This window comes from Lactuca virosa, chromosome 4, assembly GCF_052849685.1.
Source record: "Lactuca virosa cultivar CGN04683 chromosome 4, Lactuca_virosa_CGN04683_v6, whole genome shotgun sequence".
Taxonomy (NCBI): domain Eukaryota; kingdom Viridiplantae; phylum Streptophyta; class Magnoliopsida; order Asterales; family Asteraceae; genus Lactuca; species Lactuca virosa.
This window is the reverse complement of record NC_136429.1, coordinates 242,919,873-242,933,456: the sequence shown is the minus strand read 5'-3', so window position 1 is coordinate 242,933,456 and position 13,584 is coordinate 242,919,873. Positions and strand designations below refer to the sequence as shown.

The window sequence follows — 13,584 nt, the reverse complement described above, 5'->3', positions numbered from 1 at the left end:
CCCCCAAGTTTCCCTGTTGTTGCTGTTGTTGTTGTTGTCTTGCTTTTCGCTCTTGCATGGCTTTCTGTCTTTCTTCATAAAAGTCAAAGTCATCGAGAATCGACATATCAGTTTCATATTTATTGAAAATTTTCAACATTTCAACTCCTTGCTCAAATTTCACCTGTAATAATTCATCCATTCGATATTCATGATTAATATCTCATACTCATAACAAAAGGGCAATAAGGTCAAATTACCTCCTGTGTATCTCGACTATTGGTGACAGGTTTGTTGTCGTTATTTTCCAAAACTATATGGCGAAACTGACTGTTGGGAACATCTTTAATGATATGCCATTTAACTGGAAACTGCCCACTCCATTTATCTTGTTGCCAGTAATCCACACTTTTGTCAAAGTCAACACCCCCTACCATTTCAGCCACCCCACAAAACTGTCCACTTGCATTCACTGAGAAAAACAGAAATATGTGAACAGAAGTTTGCTTCTCTTTTGCTTCACGATATGCAGAATCTAACTTCCTGTTTCCATTTGAAGTGCTAGCCCAAATACTGTATTTGATGGATTTATGGACATTATCTTCACTGTAGGATTTGATGATGAAGAATTTAGCCTCAGTGGTGTATTCCGAGACAGAATCCGAGAGGCTTTGGGAGGAAGCATCCATGTTATTATTATTATTATTATTATTATTATTATTATTATTGTTGTTGTTGTTATTGGGAATGTTATCGGTAGGTAAAAGGGATTTAGGTCTAGAGGCTCTGGGACCACGGTTTTGTTCACTGAGAATATCAAGAGTGGAACTACAACTGCAAAGAGAAGTGGGTCCCCTGCCACCTCGGCGTCTGGTGTTGTCGAGTGTGGGCCATGGTCGTCCATCTGGCGTGGAGAGTGATGACGTGGCAAACGCGTGGTTTGGAGTGAGGCCGTTGTTTAAATAGGTGGTGTCGTAAGAGCTTGCTCCGTAGAATGATGGTGGCTGTTGAGATGTCTGAAGAATATAAATAAAAAAGGTTACATTTCTGTCATTTTCGGGTAAAATTAAGGTACTTCATTTACTAAAACACATAAATTATAGGGAGAATACACAAAAGGCACATTTCTGCCAAACTTAAGGGCTTTTATGTCATTTGAGACTAGATGTATGTTATAGAAGCACAAAAAGGAATTATTTCAATTCATTAGAACACAAATGATTTATAATGACTAAAAGAAGATAATAAAAGGACTAACCGATCCAAAGGTTTGTTGAAAAGATCCAAATGTATGATGAGGAGATACAGAAGGTGATAATGGCATAAATGATCTGTGTCTATCTGATTGTCCAGACCAATCAGACCAAAGTCCTCCTCCTCTACTTCTGAATGCATCCAGATTTTCCTGAAAACCAACTCTCCCTGGAGGATCACCTCTCCCAACAGAACCACCTAATGCTGATGAAAAACCAGGTCTTGCTCCATACACCATTCCATCACCATGTTCACTGTTCACCAAAGAGTTCAATTCTGGCTGTTGTGAAACTGGAGTATAAGGAGGAACAGGATGCTGATAATATGGTGATCCAGAGAATGTATATTGCTGAGCTGGATGTGGATATAGCTGAGCATCACCATTAACAGAAGGGAGAGGTGTGGTCACTGGAGAATATGGACCATATGGCATTTGGGAATTGTAGCCATAACCCGTGTGGAACACAACAGAATTGTCTGTATACATTGCCTTGAAGATTAAAAAAAAAAAACAAAACAAAACAAAACAAAAAAACAAAGTAAATTTTAGGTAATAGTTGTGAAAACTGAAATGCAAACATTCAACTTACAGGAGATCCATTGGCATCCAGTGTCTCGGTGTTGATGAATGGAGAGTATTCATCCCATTTACCTGAGGCATTTTCAAAACCTGAAGGATAAAAGAGTCAAAAAAAATATATTATCAAAAGGAATTTGACAGGTGGACAAAAATAGAAACAGACCTTTGTAGTACATTGGATGTGCTAAAGGGGCACAAAGATTGGGTGGATAGACAGTGAGATCTCCAGCCACATTCAAGGCTCCTGAGTGGCTTGGATTATCCCTTGAATAGCTGATTGCAGCATCCTGAGAATTATTAGGACAAAAGAACATCTAATTTATATCATTTATACCTTCCATCTATCAAATGATAGCAAAGAAATACCTGTTCTTTAATCATATCAGGTTGCACCAGTTTCTCCTCTGCATTCATTACCAAGGACTCAGTAATAGAAGAGTCTTGAGATACCAAGCATTACAAAGAATTGTTCATAAAAGGTTAGTGTGTTAACTAGAAGTTTCAACAAAAGAGACATTTTAAGAAGAGAATTGAACAAATTGAACTTCAGGGTAAGAAATGATGTTAGTTATCACATTCTCCAAATCTTGATAGTGTTAACCAAGTGGTATACACATACAGTTTGTGTTATAGCTTAAAGATACAGTCTCCTTTATAGAAATACTCTTTATTTTTGTTTTCTTTGTGCTTTTATACCTTGATTATAGCAAAAGGTGGTTTGAGTAAAGCAATCTCGGTATTTAAGTTGTTGCTGAAGCATCAATATATCAGACTCTGAAACTCTTTTATAAATTCGAAAGTTAATCAGTGAAGACAAGCGACACCATATACATATCCGAGTAAAGAAGATAAAAAATGTCACTAGCCAGTGTCCTTGAACTTTCACCTATGAAATCTGCCATCCGCTGTCGGATTCTATAATACTTTCTGTATTATGATTGCATCTGAGGGCCCGATAATTAATTATTTTCTCTCATACAACGAACAGAGAGTATCTGATAGTAGATGCTAAACTGCTAGGAAGCAAGAAATCAAATCGTTCTAAATAAACAGACAGCATCTACATCGACATCGACATCGCACAACGATCGCTCGAGTAATTAACAAAATGAAATTAAACAACTATGTGACCTGAACCGACAATCAATACGATGATGAGCTAATGCCGATAGAGCGAAAACATACCATTTGGAGGAACAATGATGTGATCGGTGGATTGATGTTGGGTTGCTGCCATCTGGAGAATCTAAGCCCGAACGAAGAATTGGATGATGATAGCGCATGAATGCAACAGAAATCGAGTTCTGATTCGAATAGGCACCAAATTATTGAGCAGAAATCGAAAGATTTACATTTGTTGCAGAGTAAAATATTACCCTTTTTTTTATCTTTTCCCCATGAGCAAACTGCGATAATGGGGTGTTATAACTTATACTTTTTTTAGTTTTTTTATTTTCTGTGTTTATCAACTTCTGTTTGATTACGGAGTAGATGAAGCCCTCTCTCTTACCATTATATTAAAACCAGGCGAATACTCGCGCGTTGCGAAGAAGCATCTATATAGCTGGAATCTTTACAAATATATTTTTTTTTAAATATAATAATATTGTTAAATTTGATATAATAATTTGTATACTAAGTTGATATAATATATTGATTATTTTGAATTATATGATAATATATACATATATTAAAACTGCATAATCTTAATCTTTTGAATGACCTCTACCCGTAGGTTAATCATGAATAAAATTAAATATAATATATGGTTTAAAGTTATTTATAGTTGTTGTTATTGTTAATTAATTTTTTAAAATTTATTTGTTTGACGTTTTAATTTCTATCATTGTAATTATTTAAAATATCAAACAATTTTTTTAAAGGTAACAATATAATCATTTATATGGAGTTATTTTTAACTATTGGTATTGTAAGTTATTTTAAACTGCTTATTTGAAAACTTTTATCGATTATAAAAATATCTTTAAGAGATATTTTAGTTAAATTGAGATTACAATTTAGTTTTTGCATTTAGCACTACAATTTATCACTTTTAACTATTCACAAAATATTATTTGGGTTTTTTAAGTGGAACTGAAATTTATATTGAAGTTGACCCTGTAATGTTATATTTAAATTAACAATTTAAGTAATTTGTTCAAACTATTCAAAAGTTGTAACTTTAAACTGATAATGGTTTACATACAACAACATATTAAATATAATAAATTAAGTATAATATGTTAAAAGTTAAAGACATAACTTTATAAGTAGAAGTAAAAATATTATTTTTGAATAGTGAAATTTAGTTTATTTATGATTACACATTAGGTTTGATACTTATTTAACCTTATTAACCAACTTATAATCATTATTAGAAATACACTACAATTTATCACGTTTAACTATTTACAAAATATTTTTTGAATTGTTTAAGTTGAACTAAAATTTATATTTAAGTTGATCATGTAAGATTATATTTAAATTAACAATTTAAGTATTTTATACAAATTGTTCAAAAGTTGTAGCTTTAAAATGATAATGGTTTACATATAACAACATATTAGACCTAATAAATTAAGTATAATATGTTAAAAGTTAAAAACATACCTTTATAAGTAGAAGAAAATATATTCTTTTAATATTGAAATTTAGTTTGTATATAATTACACTTTAGGTTTTATATTTATTTAACCTTATTAACCAACTTATAATCATTATTAAAAAGAAATTGAAAAGTCATGGGAGTTTCAAATGAATGTGGTGAAATGAAAAATGAATGGGAGTTTCAAATAAATGTGGTGAAAGGAAAAATGCTTCCTTTATAAGTATATATATAATGATTTTGTAATTTAATAACGTTATGTTTTGCCAAAAATTATAAAGATATTCATTAAAATACCATATTTTGGTGTTACAAGTACTTACCTAATTATTTCTTATTTTTATAAAAAAAAATGCAAAGTTTTCTAGGGTCTGCGAATAACGACATCATTTTATCAAACTATTTCACAGTGTTTGCTGCGAACAAAGAAATGGACCCTATAACTTTATTTTAATTTTTTTGATAAAAAAAACTATTAATGTTAATCCACAGACAAAATAACTAAAATAGTCATGATTTTTGCAAGCACCGTTTGCTAAAATCTGAGAAATTCATATGTGGCAACATACGAAAGATCATTGTTTTTATCCAACTTTGAACCTTCGTAATTAACTCATACGAATTATGTTTGAGCTAAAAAAAAATTTATTGTTTTCTTTGTAACAATGGTTATCCATAAACATATCACATTCCAAATTTGGATATCAAAAATTCATACTTTTATAGTTTCAAAGTAGGTTATTTGCTAAAGATATAAAAAATGATCCAACTTTGAACATTCATAACTCATATGAACTACGGTAGAGCTGATTTTTATTCAATTGTTTTCTTTATAACAAAGTTATCCATGCACATATCACACTTGAAATTTGGATGTCGGAAATTCGTACTTTGTAAGCTCCAAACTACGATAGTTTGTGTTTTTCAAAAAAAATCAAAGATCACATATTTCATATGAATATCATAAAGTTGGACGTGTACTCTGTATTGTTGTTATATTTTAATAAAAGTTTAAATTAGGATCAAATAACCTTGGGAGTGGGCTTTATAACTCATTTTGGGTTTGACTCACTACTAGATGGTATACAACCTCATTGTTGGGATGTCTGGAATTTATCCAACCAAATTCAAACAACGAACAAATAATAAACGATGGATCAATGGTGAACTATTTCAAAGGAAATTACATTGCATGGTGGGGATGGTGAAGACCAGGTAGTTGACGTAGGGGCAAGAAAAATGGTCATCCGATGTTATTGGATTTTCAGAAAGATAGTTTTGCCTTTGTATCAAATCAACCACAAGTTAAAATGAAAAAATTGGTGTGAAATTTTAGTTTGAAAGATAAGAAGAAATAAGAAGTTGATCCCAGATTTTAACACACATCAAGCAAAACAACGAAATTAAGAAGGAGACGAACCAAGAGAAACATACGATTTAATGACAATTAGACTTTCTTTCCACCTAACCAAAGTGGAGAAACAACTATCAATTTGAACCCTTCAAACCCAATATCAATCCCTCAATGGTTTCCTATACATCTGTATTGTAACACCCTATTTCCGACTGTGTATTCCATTATTTAAATGGGGGTTTTATAGTCCAAGGGGAAGTAGAATGACGGGGCGAAGTAGGAAGTCATTAATTGTATTTGCTAAAAACCTAAAAATCTAGAAATTATCGTAGAGGGCGTGACACGCCTATTTATAGACGTGTCACGTCTTCATCCTAGTGAGCTAATCATGTTTTTAGGGTTTTGGGACTATTTAAGGTGAATAACTCCAAGGGTTTGTCATTTCTCAACGTGCATTAACCATAGAACGTCCCTTGAGAGAAACCCTAGCCTCCTTTAAGTGTTATGATCTTATCCTCTCTCCTTAAACCACGTTTGGTGCTCATTTGAGGTGTTTTGGTGAAGGAATCAAGAAAGGTGATACTTAGGAGTTTGAAGCTTGAAGATCATTGCATTCTCCATGCTTCTGGACCTTTGTAAGTTGCAAAGATCCTTTCTTTATTGCATTTCATCTTTGTGTAACACCCCAAAAACCTTGAGTAAAAATTTCATTTTTAAGTTAATCAAAACCAACAAATATTTGAATCAACCTAATAAAAGTATGCCATTGTGAAAAATATTCATCAGAGTACCATCCCAAAATCCTAAATAAATGTTGAACACGGGCGGATGCACTGCAATCAGGTTGGGTGTAACACATGTTCCAAGTATTATTTAATTTTATAAATTTTAGGGTTTTGTATTGGGACTCGGCGAGTTGGGGAGCTCCAACTCGTCGAGTAGAGATCGTATGAGGACACGGATTTTAAATTCTTCTCGACGAGTCGGAAGGCCCCGACTCGACGAGTAGGTGTTGTAAAGGAAAACCCTAATTTTTAGGGTTTGCACCCTATTTAAATAACATAATCTGCCTCTTGTGGCCTCCCTTACCACTTCATTAGCCAGAGAAAACCCTAGTTGAACCTTGCACCTTCTAGAGTGAGAGAGAGAGAGAGAGAGAGAGTTTTTGTAAGCAATTTTGGTGTGGTTGTGAAGGATTTTGGAGCTTGAAGAAGAAGGAGCAAGAAGAGAAGCAGTAGATCCGACATCTACTCTGTATTGGCAACCATCTTGAGGTATAAAGTCATCACCTTGATCTATAGTTGCTTAGATCCCTTTTCTTTGATGTAAATGGCTACTTTTGGTGCAAAATGGGGTCATACTCGGATTTGGACTTATCACAAGGATATGGTTCCAGATCTGGACCTCTTTAGGTCCCCAATGACATAAAGTTGCTCACTTTATCCAGCTTAGACCCTTTCCATGCACTAAAACCTTGTAGGGAGCTTAGTTTTGATGTTTTAGCCTTGTGAGGCCTTGCATGCACGTAAAGTTTGCAACTTTACGTGGTAACTGCACTAGGGGAGGTTAGATCTGAAGTTTGGGACCTTAGATCCCACTGAAAATGGCTGAACACAAAAGGGACTGAAGGAACTCGTCGAGTCCCTTAACCGACTCAAAGAGTCGGGTAGGGTTTACCCGTTTTCGAGTTTCTGAATGAGTGCAGTGAAGGATTAGGGTTTTGGGACTGCATGAACTTTTAGTTTTATGGACATTTGATGAACTCGTCGAGTTATTTAGGTGACTCGGCGAGTTGACATGGATTCAGTGGAATGGACTCTGGAGGAACTCGACGAGTTGCTAGGATGCACTCGACGAGTTGAGGTCAACATGGACTGTTGACCTTGACTTTGACCAGGGTTGACTTTTAGGGTACTTATGGTATTTCGGGATTGTGACAAGTTAATCACATGATGATTATAGGCAGTTGAGTTGGAGCAGTGCGTGGGATTTCCTTATCTTAGCTTGTCAGTTCAGCATTCGAGAGGTGAGTCTCCTCACCATACCAATGGGTCAAAGCACCAAGGTCGGCCCATTTTGTAGTATGTGGTATACTAGTTGTAGTAGAGATATGTGGTATGATAGTTAGCTATATGCTAAGTGGTATGCTAGTGATTATATGATACTTGAAGGGAAGACCATAGGGGAGCCCATGGCACTTGGATAAGACCATGTGGAGGAGCCCATAGCTTGTTAGTTAAAGACCATGGGGGGAGCTCATGGCAGTCGTATGAAAGACCATGTGGGGGAGCCCATGGCTTTTCAGTTAAATACCATGGGGAGCCCATGGCACTTTGGTATGAGACCATGTGGGGGAGCCCATGGCATCCTTATATGTTTGTATGCATGGCTTATGTGATATATGTAGCTTTTATAGCAAATATGATATGTGGATTGTGGATTGTGTGTGGGGTATGCTCTGGGGAACTCACTAAGCATTAGCTTACAGTTTGTGGATTTGTTTCAGGTACATCTAAGCCCAAGGGCAAGGGCAAGGTTTGATGGCGTGGCGTGCACTCTCTCTCAGGCGTTTTTATGGGACACTCTGGTGATTTGAAATAAAATTGTATTTGATATGAATTTTGAAAACAATTGTATTTGTGAATTCATGGTTTGTAGAAAGTCTTTTGGTTAATCAAAAATGAAAATTTTCTTTTGAAAATTGGGTCGTTACAAGTTGGTATCAGAGCCTTGGTTTGAGGGATTCGGGCACACTCTCGGGTGTGTCAAGACTCAAACTAAGGAAATGGTAAAATTGTTTTCAAAAATAAAAGTTAAAAACTTTCTAAGAACGCAAAAGAGAAGAGTGCAACGCGCATGATCGGCCGAGCCAAGTAAGTAGTTCCCCAACATGTTAGCCATGTTATACTGATATTTGAGTTATGATAATCGTATGGATCTTGCTATGTGTATGATTTTAAATTGTATACGGTTAGGAGTTTATAGCCTTAGAATGATTGATTTGGCCTTATTTCCTGTTCCTTGTTTGGTTGTGGTCCTAGGGTAGGATCTCTTATTCGAAAGTCTATTTGATCCTTTTATGTGTATAATTTGCATGCATAAAGGCAACATGTTATGATTGGTCTGATTGATGTGGGTAGAGCAAATCTTAGGATAGCCTAGGATTTGAGATATGTGGTAGTCTGTGGGATATGATTTATTTTGGGACGAATTGGAGTTATCAGGTAGAGCCTTGGGGAAGGTATAGGTAGGTGTGGAAGGTAGTATTTGTTGGGTTTTGAGCATTCTAACACTCCTATGGTGTACATGCAACCCTATAAACCTTGAATCTATGTTTTCTCTATTATACATGCAAATATTAACTATTCCAAGGTTTCATCCTAACTAGCATATTATGAAGCACCTATACTACAAAGTTCTAGTTAGATGACATACCTTTTGATGTAGCTTGATGTCTTCAAGCTTTAAGAGCTTATCCCCAATAGTGTGGAAGCCTCAAATGGAATCACAAATCACCAAAACACCTTGGAAGAACTTGAGAGAATATGTATGCACACTAAAATCGGCCCACTCTTATTTTCACACACTTGTGCCAATTTTGTGAGCCAAGGACCCCTTTATATATTATGGAGGATTAGGGTTACATCCATGTAAACCCTAATACCCATGACCTTTCATTTACATAGGATCCATGGGTTAAAAGCTCCATGGACCATCCATGAAGCTTAGCCCAACCTAAATGAACTTGGCCCATTCCATATATATAAGAGTCCATATTTAATTAGTTCTTTTTGATCACTTAATTAATTCTAAATTAATTCTTGATCAATACTAATTAAATAATATGATTCCATATTAATATATTAGAACTTATAATATATTAATATAAATCATAAATATACTATTCTCAAAAGACTATCCATATAAATTGTGCCGGTGAAGTGCAACCCAAATGGACCATGCCGGGTCGGGTCAAGTACATACCAAATATAGTTATGGACTTAGACATTAATCCAACAGTCTCCCACTTGGATAAGTCTAAAACTATTATTGAGTATGACTTCAAAACCTAACTGGCAATCGTAGCTCTTAAAGTCGCTGTCGAACTCTGACCTTGTCAATGACTTGTCCATTAGATAAGGGATCATATATTCCTCCATTCTAGATATCATATGGACTGAGACATGGATTATAATCATTCTCTCTGTCCATTTGTTGTTTCCCGATTTTCGATTTATGATGACTGACTGATTGAACAAATCAAATCAGTCCTGGCTTGGCCAAGCACTCACATGTGTCATCGCTAAATCATCGAGGGGCCCACAAATATCGCTTTTATCCCGAAGGTAAAAGGAATGGATAAACTTCGACTCATATGGCTTGTTCTACTACTTGTTGAATCATACACAAATGCATGTTTTATAACATCGAGTTACCAAATGCGTTTTCGTGCAATCAATGTATAACCAACTCATAGTAACAACTCATATCTCTAGGTTTGAAGAATATAAGATATTATCGTCTCATGATCACTCGTGATAAAATCCATGAAGTGATTCAAATGAGCGCGGGTTGAATCCAATACTCAGAACTTATGAGCACTCATGAGTGTTGTAGCACCACTTTGTCCACCAACTTGGACCTCTACAAACCAACCCATGACAATCTTGATTCATATCTACTTCCAACATATGACCGACTGTGGATGGTTTGAATAACTTAATCATTCAGGAAGAGCGACTTAGTTATTCTAGAAGTCAAAACATGCAAAGTGAAACACAAGAATAAATGAATCAAATATGGTATCAAACCCTATGAATATAAATAAACACTTTTATTTATCACCATACTGATTACTCATTATTCATTGTTTCGGTTTTATCAACTTTATACTTGAATTAAAAACACTAGTTGTCCCATGCTCCAAGCATGTACACTATGTTTTTCTTAAACAATAGCTTTGACATACACCAAGTATGCACTCTATGTTTGTCTATGATCCTTACTTTGTGAAATAAACCAATTGAACATAATTTCAATGATTCTAATTTCACACTCCCAAATCCTTATCGAAAAATGTGAGAATTTCAAATTCCTATCATTTATCGAAATTTGTTTAGATTTTAAACTTATATGCACTGACCCTCCTGTAATGAATATGTACAAAGTCACAAAGACTTGTCAACAGTCATTATAAGGTATTCCAATGGAGATCAACTCCATGGAAACTAAGTCTCATATTCAAAGTACATTGCTTTGGACATGCTTCTTGCATTAAGTTTTCTAATCTTACATAGATAACTTCCACCTATGGAGACAACTCCATATTCTCATTTTGACTATCACTTCTGAATAAGAGATGCCTCTTTTTAGAATATGTCAATATGGTCCTTCCAAAATTAGCACTATACTTCCAACTGTCCCTGAGCAACCAATCTTTGGTAAACCTCAGATTGTCCTCGACAATTGCTTAATCATTTTAGTCATATCCAATTCTAGACCTTCTCCCTTCTTAATGCCTCTGGGCATTTGGAAAAATTTAGAAATGACAAATAATATAGCACATGCAATCGATCCTGTACCCAAAGCAAATGGTACACGATTCATGATGTCTCACATAAAGACATGATTCTAGACCAGTCTTTTGCTACAATATTTTTATTTGCCATGTTTTCAAAATTTGACTATGAAGAGGGATGTCGTAATCATAATCGAATTTTGAGAACGCAATATATAGAATTTCCTTAAGTTGAACCAATCCAACATGAAATTCATATATATATTCTTGACTAAAGATGATTAAGGTCTCAATCTAAGCCTTTAGAACTAAAATGAAGTATATCATCTCCCTTAATTATAGCAAAACAACTTTTTCAATCCCTGCAGCCTCACGAATTGAAACTTTTGTTTTCTATAATTAACATTTCTAACTTGCAACACTAACAATAATTATCATGCTCCCACTAACATGATGATTATTTGCATAACACTTATGCTCCCACTAGCTTTGACATGTACTCAGAAATCAGCTGGACTTCTAGAAATCAATATTTTATTGACTTTCTTACCAAAGTTCAGATTTCTGATACGAGATGCTTTGATAAAACTTTATCAAAATCATACACCTTTCCTTAGATAGCATGCATGTGTGTCTAAACAATTTCAGAACTATGAAAAGGGATGCCGTAATCATAGTCTCAATTGTTTAGACCTTTTGCCATCTGCTTCAAATCTACTTGGTGGAAGTGTTTCCTCACCATCATTTTCATGAATCGGAGAGAAACCTTATGACCCTTAGAGTTTATGGTGTATGTGTTCTTATCCATGTGAATCGTCAATACCATAGTCACAAGACAAGGATAATGACAAATCCAAACTCATATGGACTGAACTTATGCAATCTTAACTTCTTGCCACCTGGAAGTACAGGGCCTGCCATTGCTTCCAAGTTGTTATGCAACCAATTGAGAACTTTCAGAACTCCTATGCAAAGCCAACTTTAACTGGAATGGGCACAGAATATGTCAACACGATAGGTTATAAACCTCAAGTCGTGTGCTAGTGAAGAACCTCAGGTTTTATTCCTGATTAGTTCTTGAAATTCTTTTTAGGATCTTTAAGACTCCCACTATCCTCTTGACATATAAGACTATCTTGCCAAATATTCAAGAGATAGTGCGGATTCTTTATCAAGACAAACACTTCACACAATTGGCCTTAGTTGGTCTTTGTTTTATCCAAAACATCACAACTTACCAATTTCAAATGTACAAGAGTAGGACACTTTTACTCTTACATTTGACAAGTGTTTTAAACCTTTCTTTAAGATATGTCACTCAAGTTACAATCTTGGAGTATGACTCTAAGAATTGTTTTGGAACGAAGTATGACTCATCTTCCTGATCTAACCATTTCAACAATTCATGACTCCTCTTCTTAGTCATAAGAATGCACTAAGATGACCTTTAGAGGACTAATTGTGATATGATTTCTAAATCATTAAGATGATCACAAACATGATACTAAAGTACTCTCCCATCTTTTCAGATTTGAGAAACTTTTATCTTTCTGCCTAATTTGATTCTTCCCATTCGTTCTGCCATACATTGAGACTTTTCCAATGTTTCAAAATTATACTTAAACTTGTAAGTATAACCATATTTACTAAACTTTAGTAAATCAAATAGTCTTAACGAGCTTTGTGGTGGACATGACCAGTGCACAAGAATGTGTACTCGATCCCTTTAGTCCTTCACTTGACTCACACATCCATGTGAACAAGTAATTAGTCTTGATTTTCCAGTGCTTGAAAGTTCTCATTCATCATACTATTCAACTTGCATGATTCCAAGTTTCGGTCCAATTGAAACTTGGGTGATGAGGAACTTTCCTGATTTGGTAAATTTAGACACTACCACAAATGAAAGAATCAAATCCATTTTCCAATATTGCTGTCAGTGGAATCATATAAGCAACAATTTTCCACAAATGCCATTGTAAGGATACTTCAAATAAATAAAATTAAACAAGTTTCTTTTATTTTAAAACTTTGCAGAAAAACTTATCCTTACAATCCACATGGAAAATTGTTGTTATCTATTCCTTAGCAATATATCATAACTTCTTAAGCAACTGCTCAAAATTCTGATGCTATCGAAATCCACCTTCGCGATCAGAATCAGCATATACTTCCTTTAAGATTTCTCTCTATTATTTGATTCTTAAAACATCAACATGTGACCCAGTCACATCATGTAATGAGGATCTCAGAATAGAACTTAACAGAGTTAGATAATGGGCTCTACCTGATGT

At 34.7% G+C, this 13,584-nt stretch overlaps 1 protein-coding gene across 2 annotated transcripts in view; it reads right to left on the bottom strand.

Moving 5' to 3' along the window:
- The window catches only part of ECT5 (evolutionarily conserved C-terminal region 5), a 3,577-nt gene extending 318 nt beyond the window's left edge, over positions 1-3,259 (bottom strand). The window contains exons 1-7 of one of the 2 annotated variants that reach the window (XM_079045141.1): positions 2,999-3,259; positions 2,180-2,253; positions 1,977-2,100; positions 1,824-1,903; positions 1,238-1,723; positions 240-995; positions 1-163 (exon numbers count right to left, since the gene is read on the bottom strand). The exon at positions 1-163 is cut by the window's left edge and continues 318 nt beyond it. In XM_079045141.1, the coding sequence (XP_078901267.1) occupies positions 1-163; positions 240-995; positions 1,238-1,723; positions 1,824-1,903; positions 1,977-2,100; positions 2,180-2,253; positions 2,999-3,050 (1,735 nt within the window). In that variant the 5' untranslated portion in view covers positions 3,051-3,259. The remainder of the gene's footprint in view (positions 164-239; positions 996-1,237; positions 1,724-1,823; positions 1,904-1,976; positions 2,101-2,179; positions 2,254-2,998) is intronic. The other variant, XM_079045142.1, reaches the window with a different exon arrangement.
- Positions 3,260-13,584: the final 10,325 nt, after the last annotated feature.